We start from the raw sequence: 14499 nt of genomic DNA, 5'->3' as shown, positions 1-14499 counted from the left end.
TTTTATACCACTCTGCCCCTCTTAACTGGTATTTCTGCCCCCATTCTAGCACCCCTCTCCAAGTATTTCTCCATAGTACTGTCTTTCTGAAAACAAATATGGTCAGGTCACTCTCCTGCATTTTAAATCCCTTCAGTGGTTTACTCTGAGTTTCAGAAATTCATTGAAACTCTTAACACGGCATATGAAGATCCATCATGATCTAGATCATACATATATCCTTTCTATCAGCCATAAATCTATCCACAGCTCTCTCATTTGGGCATGCTCTTATATCTCCGTACCCTTGTTTATGCTGTTCTTTCAACCTGGAACACCTTTCCCTGTGCTTCTTCACTTAATGTCCATTCTTCAAGCCTTGGAAGAAATGTCACCCACTCTGGTTAGCCTTTCCTTACCACAAACATGCAATCAGATTTAGATGATCTCCCTGATGTTTTTATAGCACCCTCCTAGCCACATGCCTATTATAATCTATTACAATATTCCATAATGATTAATAAACTTGCCTGTGTCTCTCACTAGACTATGAACATCTTTATATTACCAACTCCTAGAATGATGCCTACCATGTAGTAGGTGCTCAGTAAACTTGTGATGCCTTAATGAACTCTTTCTGCTCAGACCTTATGATTTAAAAAAAATTAAACCATGTTAGTTCTACATCAACACTAGCCTCTTTTACTGGAAGAGTCACTGCCTTAAACGTGTATTTCAAGATGTAGCTCCTTCATAACACTTCTAGTGTTCTCTCTCCCCGACCCAACTTGACAAAATATATTCCATGGTTGATATCAAAGTAATAATTAATCTAAAATTTTTGCTGTTTGATGACATGCTACAATCTGGACCTAACCAGAATTGTACATAAAATCCAAAGCTCCACTACTAGTGAACTGTTCAAAATGAGATGAGTGCAAGACAGTACCGCCTTCTTTAAAAATAAAAAGTAATAGGGTCATTAATGAGGATGCATGTGTGAAGAAAGTTGAAGTGAATTTCTTTACATTTTGATTTGATTACTCTTAAACAGAGGTTGTTAAAATCTTGAAATGACATTTAAAAAAATCTCACTAAAACCCATCAAAAAATTGAGGATCTAAATGAAAGTAGTTCCTCTCTAGAAAACATGTCCTCCTCCAGTTTTCCAGAACCATGAGGAAGGAAATGAAAATCACCAAATCACAGTCCTCGTGCTTTATGAATCCACTATACAATAGCTATTGAGTTGATGTCTCTACAACAGTGGAAACTTTAACTAATACTATATAGATGGTATGCAATCAACTCCTTTTTAACCTTCAGACAAATTATTTTCAATATCAATCACCCGTGTAGTCAGTGCTATTTCCCTTCTCCTTTACTCATTGCTTCTCCACTTCTTAGTAACTTAGAATGGAATCAACTGAGTCATTTCCTTTCCTCTCTATTCTTTTTAACCCAATAGTTCTTCTTTATGTGATGGAGAACTTTGAGAAGTTTATGAAAGCTATGGAGCCCAGAAAAATAAATATACCTATATACTCTCAAAATTTTTAAGACAATTTCAGGAGTTTAAGAACCCCTATCTCCCACAATCACCTACACAAAGAATTTCCATTATCACATGGCTCTCTTTTCTAATCCCACACCACAATGTCTTTATACACACACACACACACACACACACATACACACTCTTAAGGTAGGATAATGATTTTTATTAACATAATACTCAAAATAATAAAATTTAGTCTAGGCGAAGATTTATCTTATTTGCAATATTTTAGGTTAAGAATTCCAAATCAAGTCTTTCCTAAAAGGCTTCAGAAAAACATGTTGAAAGCTTTAGTGATAACACTAACGACTAGGCCCCAAACAATTCAAAATAAGAAAAAAGACACTTAGAAAAAAGTTTACCAGTCTTCATTGTTTGTTCAACTGGCTTGCCTTAAATTGTGCTGTAATATCCTCGTAAATTTGTTTTTATTAACTCTGACCCATCTGTTTACAAAGTCATGTAAAGCTCAAAAGCTATGTTTGAGCAAAAAGGAAAGTTCACATTGACATTAGCAAACTCTTGGATTCAAATACTTGTTCTACTATATCAAGCTATGTTCAACACCAAACAGTGAAGCTGGCTAGGAACTGAAAGTGATACCATCTCACAACTATCTAGTTACCTTGTCAAGCAAGTAAAATATAAAAGATGAAACAGGACAAATGGCCAAAGGGAAGGGAAGAATATAATCAAGGTGTTATTACTAACAGAGAGATAAGTACTTTTTCTTGAGAGCATATTTAAAAGTTCCTGCTGGATGTACCAAACTATTTGTGGAAATTATTAGTTGACTTTAATTCTTATTTAAACTTATAATTGCTGATTAAACCACAGTTTTGCACTGGGCCCATTAAAAAAAAAAAAGGAAAGACGCTTGCTCTTTAACCACAAACTGATAAATTGCAAAATCACAACATCACAATTTTTAAATACATTAAGCTTTGGTGAACTTTTTTAAGTTTCAGGACAGTGAGGGGACAGAGTCTAGAAGGAATAATAAAGTACCCATTAAACTTCTGCCAGCATAGACAAGTCACAAAGAACCTGTAATTCATTTTTTTCCACTTGTAAAATACTGGGGTAACAGGACACATCAAGTAAGCAAGTTCCCAATTTTCCTCAAGTTAGGATGGAATTGATGAGACTTTAAACTTTTTGTCATTTTTATCTATTCCACCATGTCCCTTCCCACAAAAGGAAAGGCTGTATATTTCTTGAAATGATAAGGCTTTGATCATTGTTTTCCAATAAGGACAGACCATAAGTGAAAGGCAAATAGGAAGGACGAGAGAGAAGCACAAGCAGGAACACACCAAATGGTAAGATGCCATAAGAAACAGCTTTACTTAAATGTCGCCGTTCCCTTCCCTATTTTCATCAAGTTGCTGGTTAAAACTGAAAACCAGACTTGCAACATGCGGCTTGTACTTCAAATCTAGACTAAGAATCTTCAGAAATAATCTGCTGAATTTGTGCTGGAAAACCCTTAACCTCGCGCCACCCAAACTAGAAAGTTTACAAAAAGAGGAACTCATTTTACTGATGAGTTGAAGAAACTCCAGTATTTCCCAATCTAATACCAGGCCCCATAGATTTCATTCCTCTGCTCGTCAAGTCAGGGGCAGGAAATGGACTGCTACCATGGCTTCACACTATCAGGACAGTGAGACTTGCACCGTCTGCCTACTGCTTTTCAGCGTGCTTAGTTAACTAAGTGGAAGAACTGTGTGACTGTGCCTATTACACACGACAGTTGGTGGTACTTCAGCAAGCCTCCAACTCCCACGCTCCCCGCACCCTTCCAAGGAAATGTTACTTGGGAAAGCACATGGAGAGACAAGGGTTGAAAAACGCACGTAGGCGCCTCCTCCCTTAGTGTTTTGATAAAGTAGAAAGATCGGGGGCCTACGTTGTGCTATTTTTGATTAGCAAGGCTGTGGGTTGGTTCCCAAGTACTTGGATTGAAAAGGAGAGAGGGTCCCCTGCCCTGGACCCCAGGCACAAGAGGCAAAACAGCAACTGGCAAGAGTTGGGAGGGGAATGAAATCGCGCGACGGCGGTTCTAGCCCACAAGCTAGACAAACAACAGACCCTACCCAGTACTCCGGGTCTCCCCAAGTTGGGGTGGGGCCTTTCTCCTGCGCGCACTGCCTCCCCGGCTGACACGAGTGAGAAAGGAATTAAGTGGAAGAGTGGCTGCTCTTCCGCCCCCATGCCGTCTCGGTGCCTCGGCGTGGCCGCTCCTCTGTAGCGGCTTCCCGAGTTGCACAGGGAGGCTGCGGTCACCCTTGGGAGGGGGCCCCGGGCCCCCCGGTGTTCACCAGCAGGAGGGTCCCGGGGCTCTCCCTGTCCTCAGGGCCGGCGGGGGCTGCGGGAGCACTCACCAGTTTGGGTTTGTTTTTCGTTTCCTCTTCGTTGGCAGCCCGGTTCCCCGTGCTCCGCTTGTTGCTCCGGCCCCCACCGGGTTCCTCACTGCCGCCTCCCGCTCCCGCCGCCGCCCCGGGCTGCTCCATCTTTCTCTGGCCCTGTCACCTGTGCCCTGGAACCCCACCTCTCCTCAACTGAGGAAGCCCCACGGGGCGCTCCCGCTGCCCCGCGCTGATTCGGCAGCACCTCTTCCTGTGTGAGAGTGTGTACAGCTGGGGAGCTGCCGATTTCAGGCCCTGGGGCTCCCGGCTCCAGAGCACCCCCGACGCAACGCGCGGTTGCCACTACTCAGCGCTGGGGCAAGCTCTGCCCCTGAGCAGCTGCAATTACCACGGTCGCCGGCGCCGCCGCCCTCGGGGCGGTGTTTAGGGTGGAGGGAAAGTAGGTGCCTATCTCTTTAAGAGGGCCTCAACACACGTGATTCATCAAAGTGCCCGCAGTCAGTCGCCCGGGCGCAGAAAGCTGGTGCTGGGCCGGCCCCAGCTACTGAGCATGCCCAGCTCGGAGACTGGCGCTTAACCAGAGGAGTTGAAGCTGCGGTTAAGCGGTTAAGCGTTGATTTCACTTCCTAGTGGCCCGGCGTGAAATGGGAGGGACCCACTCAAAAGAAAGGAGGTGTAGCCCATTTTAGAGATGGGGAAACTGAGGTCCGGGAGGATTCACGTGTGACTTTCTCTGGTGGCTCTACCTGAATATCAGCTTCTACTCGGGTAGGCCAGAGCGCCCTCCTTCCCAGAGGCCCTGCCGAGGGTGTGGCCTGGATACACCCTGTGGGAGGGTTTGATTGGCAAGGCAACTGGCATTCTATAGGAAAACCACAGAAGCTCTGATTAATTGCCTCACCAGACTGTACAGGTCAAAGTGGAAAGAGTGGGTGCTTTCTGTTGCCATGATTGCGTTGCCACGAAAGAAACATAGTCGTTCCTTTATTCCCATGCTGCTGGGTTGTTGGAGTAGCAGGCACCCACAGCTTAATCCCGAGGGAGTGTTAGGCTCTTTAGCCAAGGCACCTTTATGAAGCTGACATTTAAATTGAATGCTATTTTCCTGTTTCCCCAAACAAGTTTAGTTTTGAGGTTCTTGTGAAGAGTGAATAAGATTGTGTGTGTTAAAGCTCTGTTTTAAATGTAAATCCCTAGACAAATGCTGGGTGTTTTTGAGCAGCAACAAGCAGTGCTCTGCATGTATTGTTAGTCTTTAGTCCTTGTGTTGTACCTAGCATCTTGTCCTCAGGAAAAGGCCCAAGCTATATTTCTTACATTCTTTTTAAATGGGGCCCTTTAAAAATAAAGGTTCACACTGAGGACATTAGAGGAGCAGGGCATTATCTGAATCAACCACCATCAGAGTGTAAGAGCACAATTGCTAGAAGTGTAATTTTAGATACCAACTCCATAAACATGCTTATATGCTGTTACTCAGCCCTTCTCCCCTTCAGCCTAAATGCCCTCAATTCAAAGGTAAAAAAAGAAAAAATACTATGCTAAATCTAATTTGTATCTGAACATATTTATTGAGAATGCATTAGGATGAATTTGACCATGCTATAGGGTCTAACTTGGACAGTAGAGTGAAAAGAACATTAAATGGTTTGAAATTGTTCTGAAACCAATTTTAATCCCAGTTTTGTCATTGTCACTAACTTTAATCTTGCAGGTGTGACTTTCCTAATCCAAAGGTGGTAAACTACCCAAGAACCACAGAGGAGAGGGAATGCATACTTCCAGACACAGTAGACAGGGAGCCCTAAGGTAATTTTGCTTTGCTGAAGTTCCCATTTGACTTAAAATTTGATGTATATTTTGAATTCAACTCACTACACAGACATAACACACAATTTAAATTACTTTACCAGGAAATTACTTAAACGTCCCCGCCTCCTGCAAAACTGAGTAAAAGTGGATGTTGCAGAAAGATGTGACATACTTATCCAATGTTTTTATGTATTTCCTCTTTGAGAGATGTGGGTGTGGGACATAGCTGAGGGTCCTTCAAGCTCAAACATTGCTTAATAATATGCTCAGTGGACATTTATTGAGCTCCTAGAGAATACCAGGTGCTATACATCAGAAGGATGAAGATTGCACAGTTTCTGCCATTTAGAACCTCATAGTCTACTAAGAGAAACAGACTATTAAAAACCTGCACGATGGGATGACAGAACTATGATCAGGAAGCATATAAATCATATGAGAGGTAACAAACAGAGTGTCAGAGGCTCAGGGAAACCTTCCCAAAGGAGATGATGTTTGAGCTGAGCCTTAAGGCTCAGCCTTGGGCTTAAGCCTAAAGTCAGTAGATATCTGTTGAGGACCTACTAAGTGTTAGGTACTGTGCCAGGCATTGTGGGTACAATGGTAAACAAGGCAGACATGCTCTGCTCTTCTGGAGCTTTCTGGCTATTAGGAAAGATATTAAACAAAAATATATTGTGCAATTATAACCAAAGAAAGGAAGTGAAGAGCATTCCAGGCAAAGGAAATGATGATAGCATATGCAAGGACCCAGTGATTAAGAAATTGGTGGTGGTGGTGGTAATGGGTAGGGGGACTGTTGGCAAGAGAAGCAGCAGAACAGAGAGGTTCCAGAACATGAAGACCCAAACTTGTAGGTCTTGTTGGTGTTGTTTTAAAAGGGAAGGTGTTAGGAGACCTGAAAATGGATTGATGTTATTTTTTTTTCAGGCTGGTAAATAGATGGGTTTAATGATACATTGCTCTTCACAGAGAAGGCTAAAGGCCTTTAATCTATAATCCAGGAATATACAACCATGAAACACAGACCAATTAGCCAGATCTAAAATAACCTGGCTTCTTACTACAACTACCCTATAAACATGGCAGCCCTGTTTCTGCCTTTCTTCCCTCCAAAATGACCCTATATCTCACTTGAAAACAGCCACTGTGGGGAAACCAGAAACCTAGCTGGGTTGTATGTAGCCAAAAGTAAAAACCCAAGGAAAAATAGCAATTCAGTGGTTAATTGGTGAAAGCGGGAAGTCAGGTACCCTTCACTGTGCTGCTTTGCTCTTCTTGCTCTTGCTCTTTTTGTTCCTCTTCTTCAGCCCATCCATGTTGGCTCTCAATAGGCTTGAATAAGCCATCTGAAACTTATTAACATCTTTGGCGCTCACCACAGTGCTGATCTTCTTTTTCCCATCAGTAGCTCTTAATAGACACTTGTTGTCAGAAGGCTCAAAGCCCTCCACAGTACCTTTCCTTGGAATGGATTTAGTTCGACCATCATACTTCTTCAGGGTGATGAACACACTGCCCGACAACCAACACCTCTGGAAGAGCCTGGTCAGCTCCTTCAGGAACTGCTCACTCTCCAGTAGCACCATCCTGGCACTGCTGGCTCTGGTCCATCAGCATAAGCCCCCAGCCGGATTGATGTTATTCTGATGTTATTTTAAAGTTGGATTTCACCATCCTCACGCTAGGCTAAGCTACATTTGAAAACTAATTAGAAGTTATGTGATTTGAAGCTATATGTACCCCCAGAAAAACATGTTCTTAAATCTAATCCATTCCTGTGGGCGTGGACCCATTGTAAATAGGAACTTTTGATGAGGCTACTTCAGTTAAGGTGTGACCCACCTCATTCAGAATGGGTCCTAATCCTCTTACTGCAGTCCTTTATAAACTGAATGAAATTCAGACAGAGAGAGAGAAAGCCACGGAAGCAAGAAGATGAACTCAACAAAACCCAGAAAAGAAGGGAGAGACCAGCAGATGCCACTGTGTGCCTTGCCAAGTGACAGAAGAGCCAAGGTTCGTGGGCAGCTGGTCTTCAGAATGAAAGCATCGCCTTGATGATGCCTTGATATGGACATTTTCATGGCCTCAAAACTGTAAGCTAATAAGTTCCCATTGTTTAAGCCAACCCATTTCACGATATGTGCTCAGAGCAGCCTAGGAAACTAAAACAGAGGTGCATATAAAAGAACTATAACCTTTAGAGCAAAAAAGTGAAAAAGTCCCTGATATGGTTTACATTTGACTTTATCGTGGTTATCTCATTCCCTGTCTTAATACTTGATGTTTGTTTTTCAGTATTTTGCTATGGTTAATGTACACAGAAATTAAAAACAAACAAAAAACCTTCTTTCAGGTATCAGAGTTATTGACCTTTTTTTTTCTAAATTCATCTTATTGAGATATATTCACATACCATGCAGTCATACAAAACAAAGTGTACATTCAATTGTTTACAGTACCATTATATAGTTGTACATTCATCACCAAAATTAATTTTTGACATTTTCATTATCACACACAAAAAAATAAGAAGAATAAGAATTAAAGTGACAAAGAGTAATTAAAGTAAAAAAGAACACTGAGTGCTTTTTGTTGTTGTTTTGTTTTGTTTTGTTTTCCTTCCCCCATTTTTCTACTCATCCATCCATAAACTAGACAAAGGGGAGTGTGGTCCATGTGGCTTTCCCAATCACATTGTCACCCCTCATAAGCTACATTTTTATACAATCGTATTGACCTCTTTTGGAAGCTAACACAACAAAGGAGCCACTGCTCTCCCTCAGGGATGCTTTGTCCACTGATTATGAGTCAGGCACCTCCCCACTTGCAATCAGAGGGCTAATCGCATTGCACTTAGATTTCTCTGTTTTTGCCTTCCTAGGACACAAATAGCTGGTGATGGAGATATACCTCTTTCCTGAAGCTGAAGAAAGAGATTACCACTGACAGTTGGGATATCAAAAATTCATGTTTCAACCACTGACTGCAGTCTCTCCTCTGACCTCTCATGAATTTAGCACCAAGTCAACATTAAAAAGCCAGTCCCAGGAGAGAAGAAAGATAAAAGGCGGCCAGGCTCAATCTTTCTTCAAACTGACCTTAGAGCCATTCATTATACCATAGGTTTCTGATGAACCTTTTACTATCCATTTACACTTCCTCTCGCGTTCTGTGTCTCCCTTACACTGAATGTTCTCATCTAAACAATCTGGGTCATTAATAGAGAAATTAAAGGAAACACAGATTAGGAAAAAATCACTTTCAGGGTCATAGCAAAATATTTATGACTTAAAGTTTGCTTAGAAAAAACAACAATTTATTAAGCATGTACTTTGTGGCTAACATCAAGCTGGATGTTGTGTGCCACTATAAAAGCACAGGACATTTCTGCTATAATGCTTCTGCCATAATGCTATCTTTGTCTTCCTGAAGAATCTCCTGTTCTGCAAAAATTGCATGTTAAAATTAACAGGGTTTATGGAAAAAATGTGGTTAGGGAAGATCACTCAAATCCAGTGCAACTTTATAATCAGAGCGCTAACAAAAAAATATAACCATCTTAATAAAAATACTTGCACAGTTAAATCTCCACTGACATTTGCACCTGTATTAGTTAGGGTTCTCCTTGGAAACAGAATCAATGAGAGATGTCTCTTATTATCAAATTGTAAAAGTGACTCACGCAACTGCGGGAGCGCACGAGTCCAAATTCTGCAGAGCCGTCAACAAGCTGTCAACTCCAAGGAAGACGTCCGACGAACTCCTCGGGAAACGAACCGACAACTTTGACAAACTCCTCAGGAAACGAACCGGCAACTTTGAAGAACTCCTCAGGAAACGAACCGACAACTTTGACGAACTCCTCAGGAAACGAACTGGCAACTTTGACGAGCTCCCCAGGAAAAGCTTCACTGAGCAGCTGAAGAAGAAGTGAAGGTTCTCTAACCGTCCGGCTTATAAGCCTCCAACTGATCACCCGGACCAAATCCAGCCAATTGCATTCTCTCACTGTGGAAGCACACCCCTTGATGAGTCATCAGTCAGCTGCAGTCAATTGACTGATGATCCGACAAACCAACCAGCCTCAAATAGCCTCACAAGAATCATCAGGCCAGTGCCCGCTTGACCAGACAGCTAGGCCACTTAGCCAAGTTGACACATGAACCCAACCATCACAGTCCACCCCTTGTCAACTTGGCAGTCGTACACATCACCTAAAACCATATCTTCAAAATGAACGTTACAGCTTATGCTATATGATAAGGGGATAAGACAGAGAAGAAAGCAAAAATATTTTCTTCACAGACAAATACAAACATAATCATCACAAAACGAGGAGGAAATATTCATATCATCATAGTCCTCGTTTCTGTAACTGGTCACGTGGCCGTAGTTCATATTTATCACGACCTTCTTCCACTACCCATTCCATGTTCCCTTTACCCTCAGCAAGCACTTCAGCTGGCCGTGGTTCTTTGCCTGGTGGGGTGACCCAAACCTTCATTCCTGAAGTTTCTTGGCCATTGGTAGTCCTGCCTGGATTGGGTTGTTGCAGTTTTCCATTGACTTGAATCACGAGGCATGGTAGTACTAAGAGACGCCCCAGGGGATCTCCTGTATGCCAGGAAAACTCTTCTTTACTTCCATTGTGTAGTTGCAGTGCTATTTCCCCTTGATAGTCAGGATCAATCACCCCAGCCAGTACAGTAATCCCCTTACTTGCCTGTTGATTCAGAGGCATAAGAAGCCCAAAGTGGCCAGGTGGCAGCCTTAACTTCCAGTTCAATGGGATTATTGTTGTGTTTCCTGGTGGAAGCACTCCTCCTTTTGGAACCAAGACTTGTAGACCAGCAGAGCTTAAACTTGCAGGGACAGGAAGCAGAAATTTCCCTAGTGGATCACTAGGAGTGATAGTGAGTGGTGCCACTCCTGTTTCCACCCCTTGATTCCTGGACCCATGAATCCTGGCTATAGGAGAAACAGCACCATAGAGTGGACGCTGATTCAGAGCATACACAGCCTCCTGGAGAACACTGCCCCAGCCCTGCAAGGTATTGCCACCTAGTTGGCACCGTAATTGAGTCTTCAATAGGCCATTCCACCGTTCTATCAACCCAGCTGCTTCTGGATGATGGGGAACATGGTAAGACCACAGAATTCCATGAGCATGTGCCCATCCCCTCACTTTATTTGCTGTGAAGTGGGTTCCTTGGTCCGAAGCAATGCTGTGTGGAATACCATGACGGTGGATGAGGCATTCTGTAAGTCCACGTATCGTAGTTTTGGCAGAAGCATGTCGTGCAGGGAAGGCAAACCCATATCCGGAGTATGTGTCTATTCCAGTAAGAACAAATCGCTGCCCTTTCCATGATGGAAGTGGTCCGATGTAATCAACCTGCAACCAGGTAGCAGGCTGTTCACCCCGAGGAATGGTGCCATATCGGGGACTGAGTGTGGGTCTCTGCTGCTGGCAAATTGGACACTCAGCAGTGGCTGTGGCCAGGTCAGCCTTGGTGAGTGGAAGTCCATGTTGCTGAGCCCATGCATAACCTCCATCCCTACCACCATGACCACTTTGTTCATGAGCCCATTGCGCAATGACAGGAGTTGCTGGGGAAAGAGGCTGATTGGTATCCACCAAACGGGTCATTTTATCCACTTGGTTATTAAAACCTTCTTCTGCTGAAGTCACCCTCTGGTGAGCATTCACATGGGACACAAATATCTTCATGTTGTTTGCCCACTCAGAAAGGTCTATCCACATACCCCTTCCCCAGACTTCTTTGTCACCAATCTTCCAATCATGTTCCTTCCAAGTCCCTGACCATCCAGCCAAACCATTAGCAACAGCCCAGGAATCAGTATACAGATGCACCTCTGGCCAGTTCTCCTTCCAAGCAAAGTGAACAACCAGGTGCACTGCTCGAAGTTCTGCCCACTGGGAGGATTTCCCCTCACCACTGTCCTTCAGGGATATCCCAGAAAGGGGCTGCAGTGCTGTAGCTATCCACTTTCGGGTGGTACCTGCATATCGTGCAGAACCATCTGTAAACCAGGCCCGAGTCTTCTCTTCCTCAGTCAACTGACTGTAAGGAACTCCCCAAGATGCCATAGCTGTGGGCTGGGCAAGAAAAGGTAAGGTGGAAGGAGTGGGGGCCATGGGCATTTGGGCCACTTCCTCATGTAACTTACTTGTACCTTCAGGACCTGCTCGAGCTCTATCTCGTATATACCATTTCCATTTTATGATGGAGTGCTGCTGTGCACGCCCAACTTTATGGCTTGGTGGATCAGATAACACCCAGCTCATGATAGGTAACTCAGGTCTCATGGTAACTTGGTGGCCCATGGTTAAGCGTTCTGTCTCTACTAAGGCCCAGTAGCAGGCCAACAGTTGTTTCTCAAATGGAGAGTAGTTATCTGCAGAAGATGGTAAAGCTTTACTCCAAAATCCTAAGGGCCTGCATTGTGATTCTCCTATAGGAGCCTGCCAAAGGCTCCAAACAGCATCTCTATTTGCCACTGACACTTCCAGCACCATTGGATCAGCTGGATCATATGGTCCAAGCGGCAGAGCAGCTTGCACAGCAGCCTGGACCTGTTGCAGAGCCTCATCTTGCTCCGGTCCCCACTCAAAACTAGAAGCTTTTCTAGTCACTGGGTAAATGGGCCGGAGTAGCACACCTAAATGAGGAATATGTTGTCTCCAAAACCCAAAGAGGCCAACTAAACGTTGTGCCTCTTTTTTGGTTGTAGGAGGGGCCAGATGCAGCAGCTTATCCTTCACCTTAGAAGGAATATCTCGACAGGCCCCACACCACTGAACACCTAGAAATTTTACTGAGGTGGAAGGGCCTTGTATTTTTGTTGGATTTATCTCCCATCCTCTGCCACGCAAATACCTTACCAACAAATCTAGAGTAGTTGCTACTTCTTGCTCACTAGGTCCAATCAACATGATATCATCAATATAATGGACCAGTGTGATGTCTTGTGGGAGGGAGAAATGATCAAGATCCCTGCGGACAATATTATGACATAGGGCTGGAGAGTTGATATAACCCTGAGGTAGCACGGTGAATGTAAACTGCTGGCCTTGCCAGCTAAATGCAAACTGTTTCTGGTGGTCCTTGCTGACAGCAATTGAGAAAAAAGCATTTGCCAGATCAATAGCTGCATACCAGGTACCAGGGGATGTGTTGATTTGCTCAAGCAATGATACCACATCTGGGACAGCAGCTGCAATTAGAGTCACCACCTGGTTAAGCTTACGATAATCCACAGTCATCCTCCAAGACCCATCTGTTTTCTGCACAGGCCAAATAGGAGAGTTGAATGGGGATGTGGTGGGAATCACCACCCCTGCATCCTTCAAGTCCTTAAGAGTGGCATTAATCTCTGCAATCCCTCCAGGAATCTGGTATTGCTTCTGGTTCACTACTTTGCTAGGCAGAGGCAGCTCTAGTGGCTTCCACTTGGCCTTTCCCACCATAATAGCCCTCACTCCAGGAGTCAGGGAACCAATGTGAGGATTCTGCCAGTTGCTGAGTATGTCTATTCCAATTATGCATTCCGGCACTGGGGAAATAACCACAGAATGGGTCCGGGGACCCACTGGACCCACTGTGAGACGGACCTGGGCTAAAACTCCATCAATCATCTGACCTCCATAAGCCCCAACTCTGACTGGTGGACCAGAGTGACGTTTTGGGTCTCCGGGAATTAATGTCACTTCTGACCCAGTGTCTAATAATCCACGAAATATCTGATCATTTCCTTTTCCCCAATGCACAGTCACCCTGGTAAAAGGCCGTAGGTCCCCCTGGGGAAGGCTGGGAGGAAGATTAACAGTGTAAATTTTTGGCAGTGTGACAGGGTCCTTCTCCAAGGGTACCCGGCCTTCCCTTCATTCAAGGGGCTCTGGATCTGTAAACTGTCTCAAGTCTGGGAATTGATTAAGGGGCCGTGACTCTCTGTTTTTGTAATTCAAGGAAGATTTTTGTTCACGTGGCCTAGAATTCTTCTGCTTATATAGTTCAAACAAGAATTTAGTTGATTGCCCATCTATTTTACTACTTGGTACTCCATGATCCACTAGCCAACGCCATAAGTCTCTGCGAGTCATATTATTTTGATTGCTGCTTTGAGCCTGTTTTCCATTATGGTAGCCCTGTCCACCTTGTCTGTGGCAATTAACTGCAGCCACTTGGCTTCTGCTGACTCGGGACCCGATTATCCCCATTGTGTTTAAGGATTCCAGTTCAGTGACAGCAGTTCCTACAGTAATATCTGACCTACAGAGAAGGGCGACTACGGAGCTCTTCAGGGATGATGGAGCTAGTTTCACAAATTTATTCCTTACAGTCCTGGTAAAAGGTGTGTCCTCTGGACATTCCAGGGCTGTGTGAGCAGGTTTTCCATGATAAATCCACTCTAACATTCCAATCTGTCTAAGCCTCTGAATCCCCTCCTCCACATTATACCAGGGCAGTTCTGGCATTTCAACTTCTGGTGATGCCGGCCACCTTTTGATCCATGTTTCAGCCAGCCACCCAAACAAACTGTTAACACCCTTCCTAACCCCTTGAGCTACAACATTGAATGCAGAATCTCTGCTTAGTGGGCCCATATCAGTAAATTCAGCCTGATCCAACCTTATATTCCTTCCACCATTATCCCACACTCTCAATATCCATTCCCACACATATTCCCCTGGTTTCTGTCTGTATAAGTTGGAAAACTCATACAGTTCTTTTGGAGTATAGCGTACTT

General features: G+C 43.9%; 2 protein-coding genes and 1 long non-coding RNA gene across 6 annotated transcripts in view; 1 reads left to right on the top strand and 2 right to left on the bottom strand.

The window, feature by feature from the left end:
• LOC119522748 (protein diaphanous homolog 2-like) overlaps positions 1-4322 on the bottom strand; it is a 132578-nt gene extending 128256 nt beyond the window's left edge. For 3 of the 4 annotated variants that reach the window (XM_037821371.1, XM_037821373.1, XM_037821372.1), the window contains exon 1: positions 3925-4321. In XM_037821371.1, the coding sequence (XP_037677299.1) occupies positions 3925-4053 (129 nt within the window). In that variant the 5' untranslated portion in view covers positions 4054-4321. Of the gene's footprint in view, positions 1-3924 lie in introns of all 4 variants that reach the window. The other variant, XM_037821369.1, reaches the window with a different exon arrangement.
• Positions 4323-4540: 218 nt separating this feature from the next.
• Positions 4541-8632, top strand: LOC119523576. The gene is made up of 3 exons (XR_005214646.1): positions 4541-4677; positions 5624-5718; positions 8609-8632. It is a non-coding gene; the product is annotated as an uncharacterized LOC119523576 (long non-coding RNA).
• Positions 6805-7310, bottom strand: LOC119523575 (signal recognition particle 14 kDa protein-like). Its single transcript, XM_037822386.1, has one exon. The coding sequence runs from the start codon at positions 7308-7310 to the stop codon at positions 6978-6980; it is 333 nt and encodes a 110-aa protein (XP_037678314.1). The 3' UTR covers positions 6805-6977.
• Positions 8633-14499: the final 5867 nt, after the last annotated feature.

This window comes from Choloepus didactylus, chromosome X (genome assembly GCF_015220235.1).
Source record: "Choloepus didactylus isolate mChoDid1 chromosome X, mChoDid1.pri, whole genome shotgun sequence".
In the NCBI taxonomy this organism is placed as follows: Eukaryota; Metazoa; Chordata; class Mammalia; order Pilosa; family Megalonychidae; genus Choloepus; species Choloepus didactylus.
Note: the sequence above shows the minus strand (reverse complement) of the source record. Positions and strands in the feature narration are given on the sequence as shown.

Bases quoted from the DNA above. Each gene is read 5' to 3' on its own strand.
- LOC119523575 (XM_037822386.1), bottom strand. From the start codon at position 7,310: ATGGTGCTACTGGAGAGTGAGCAGTTCCTGAAGGAGCTGACCAGGCTC.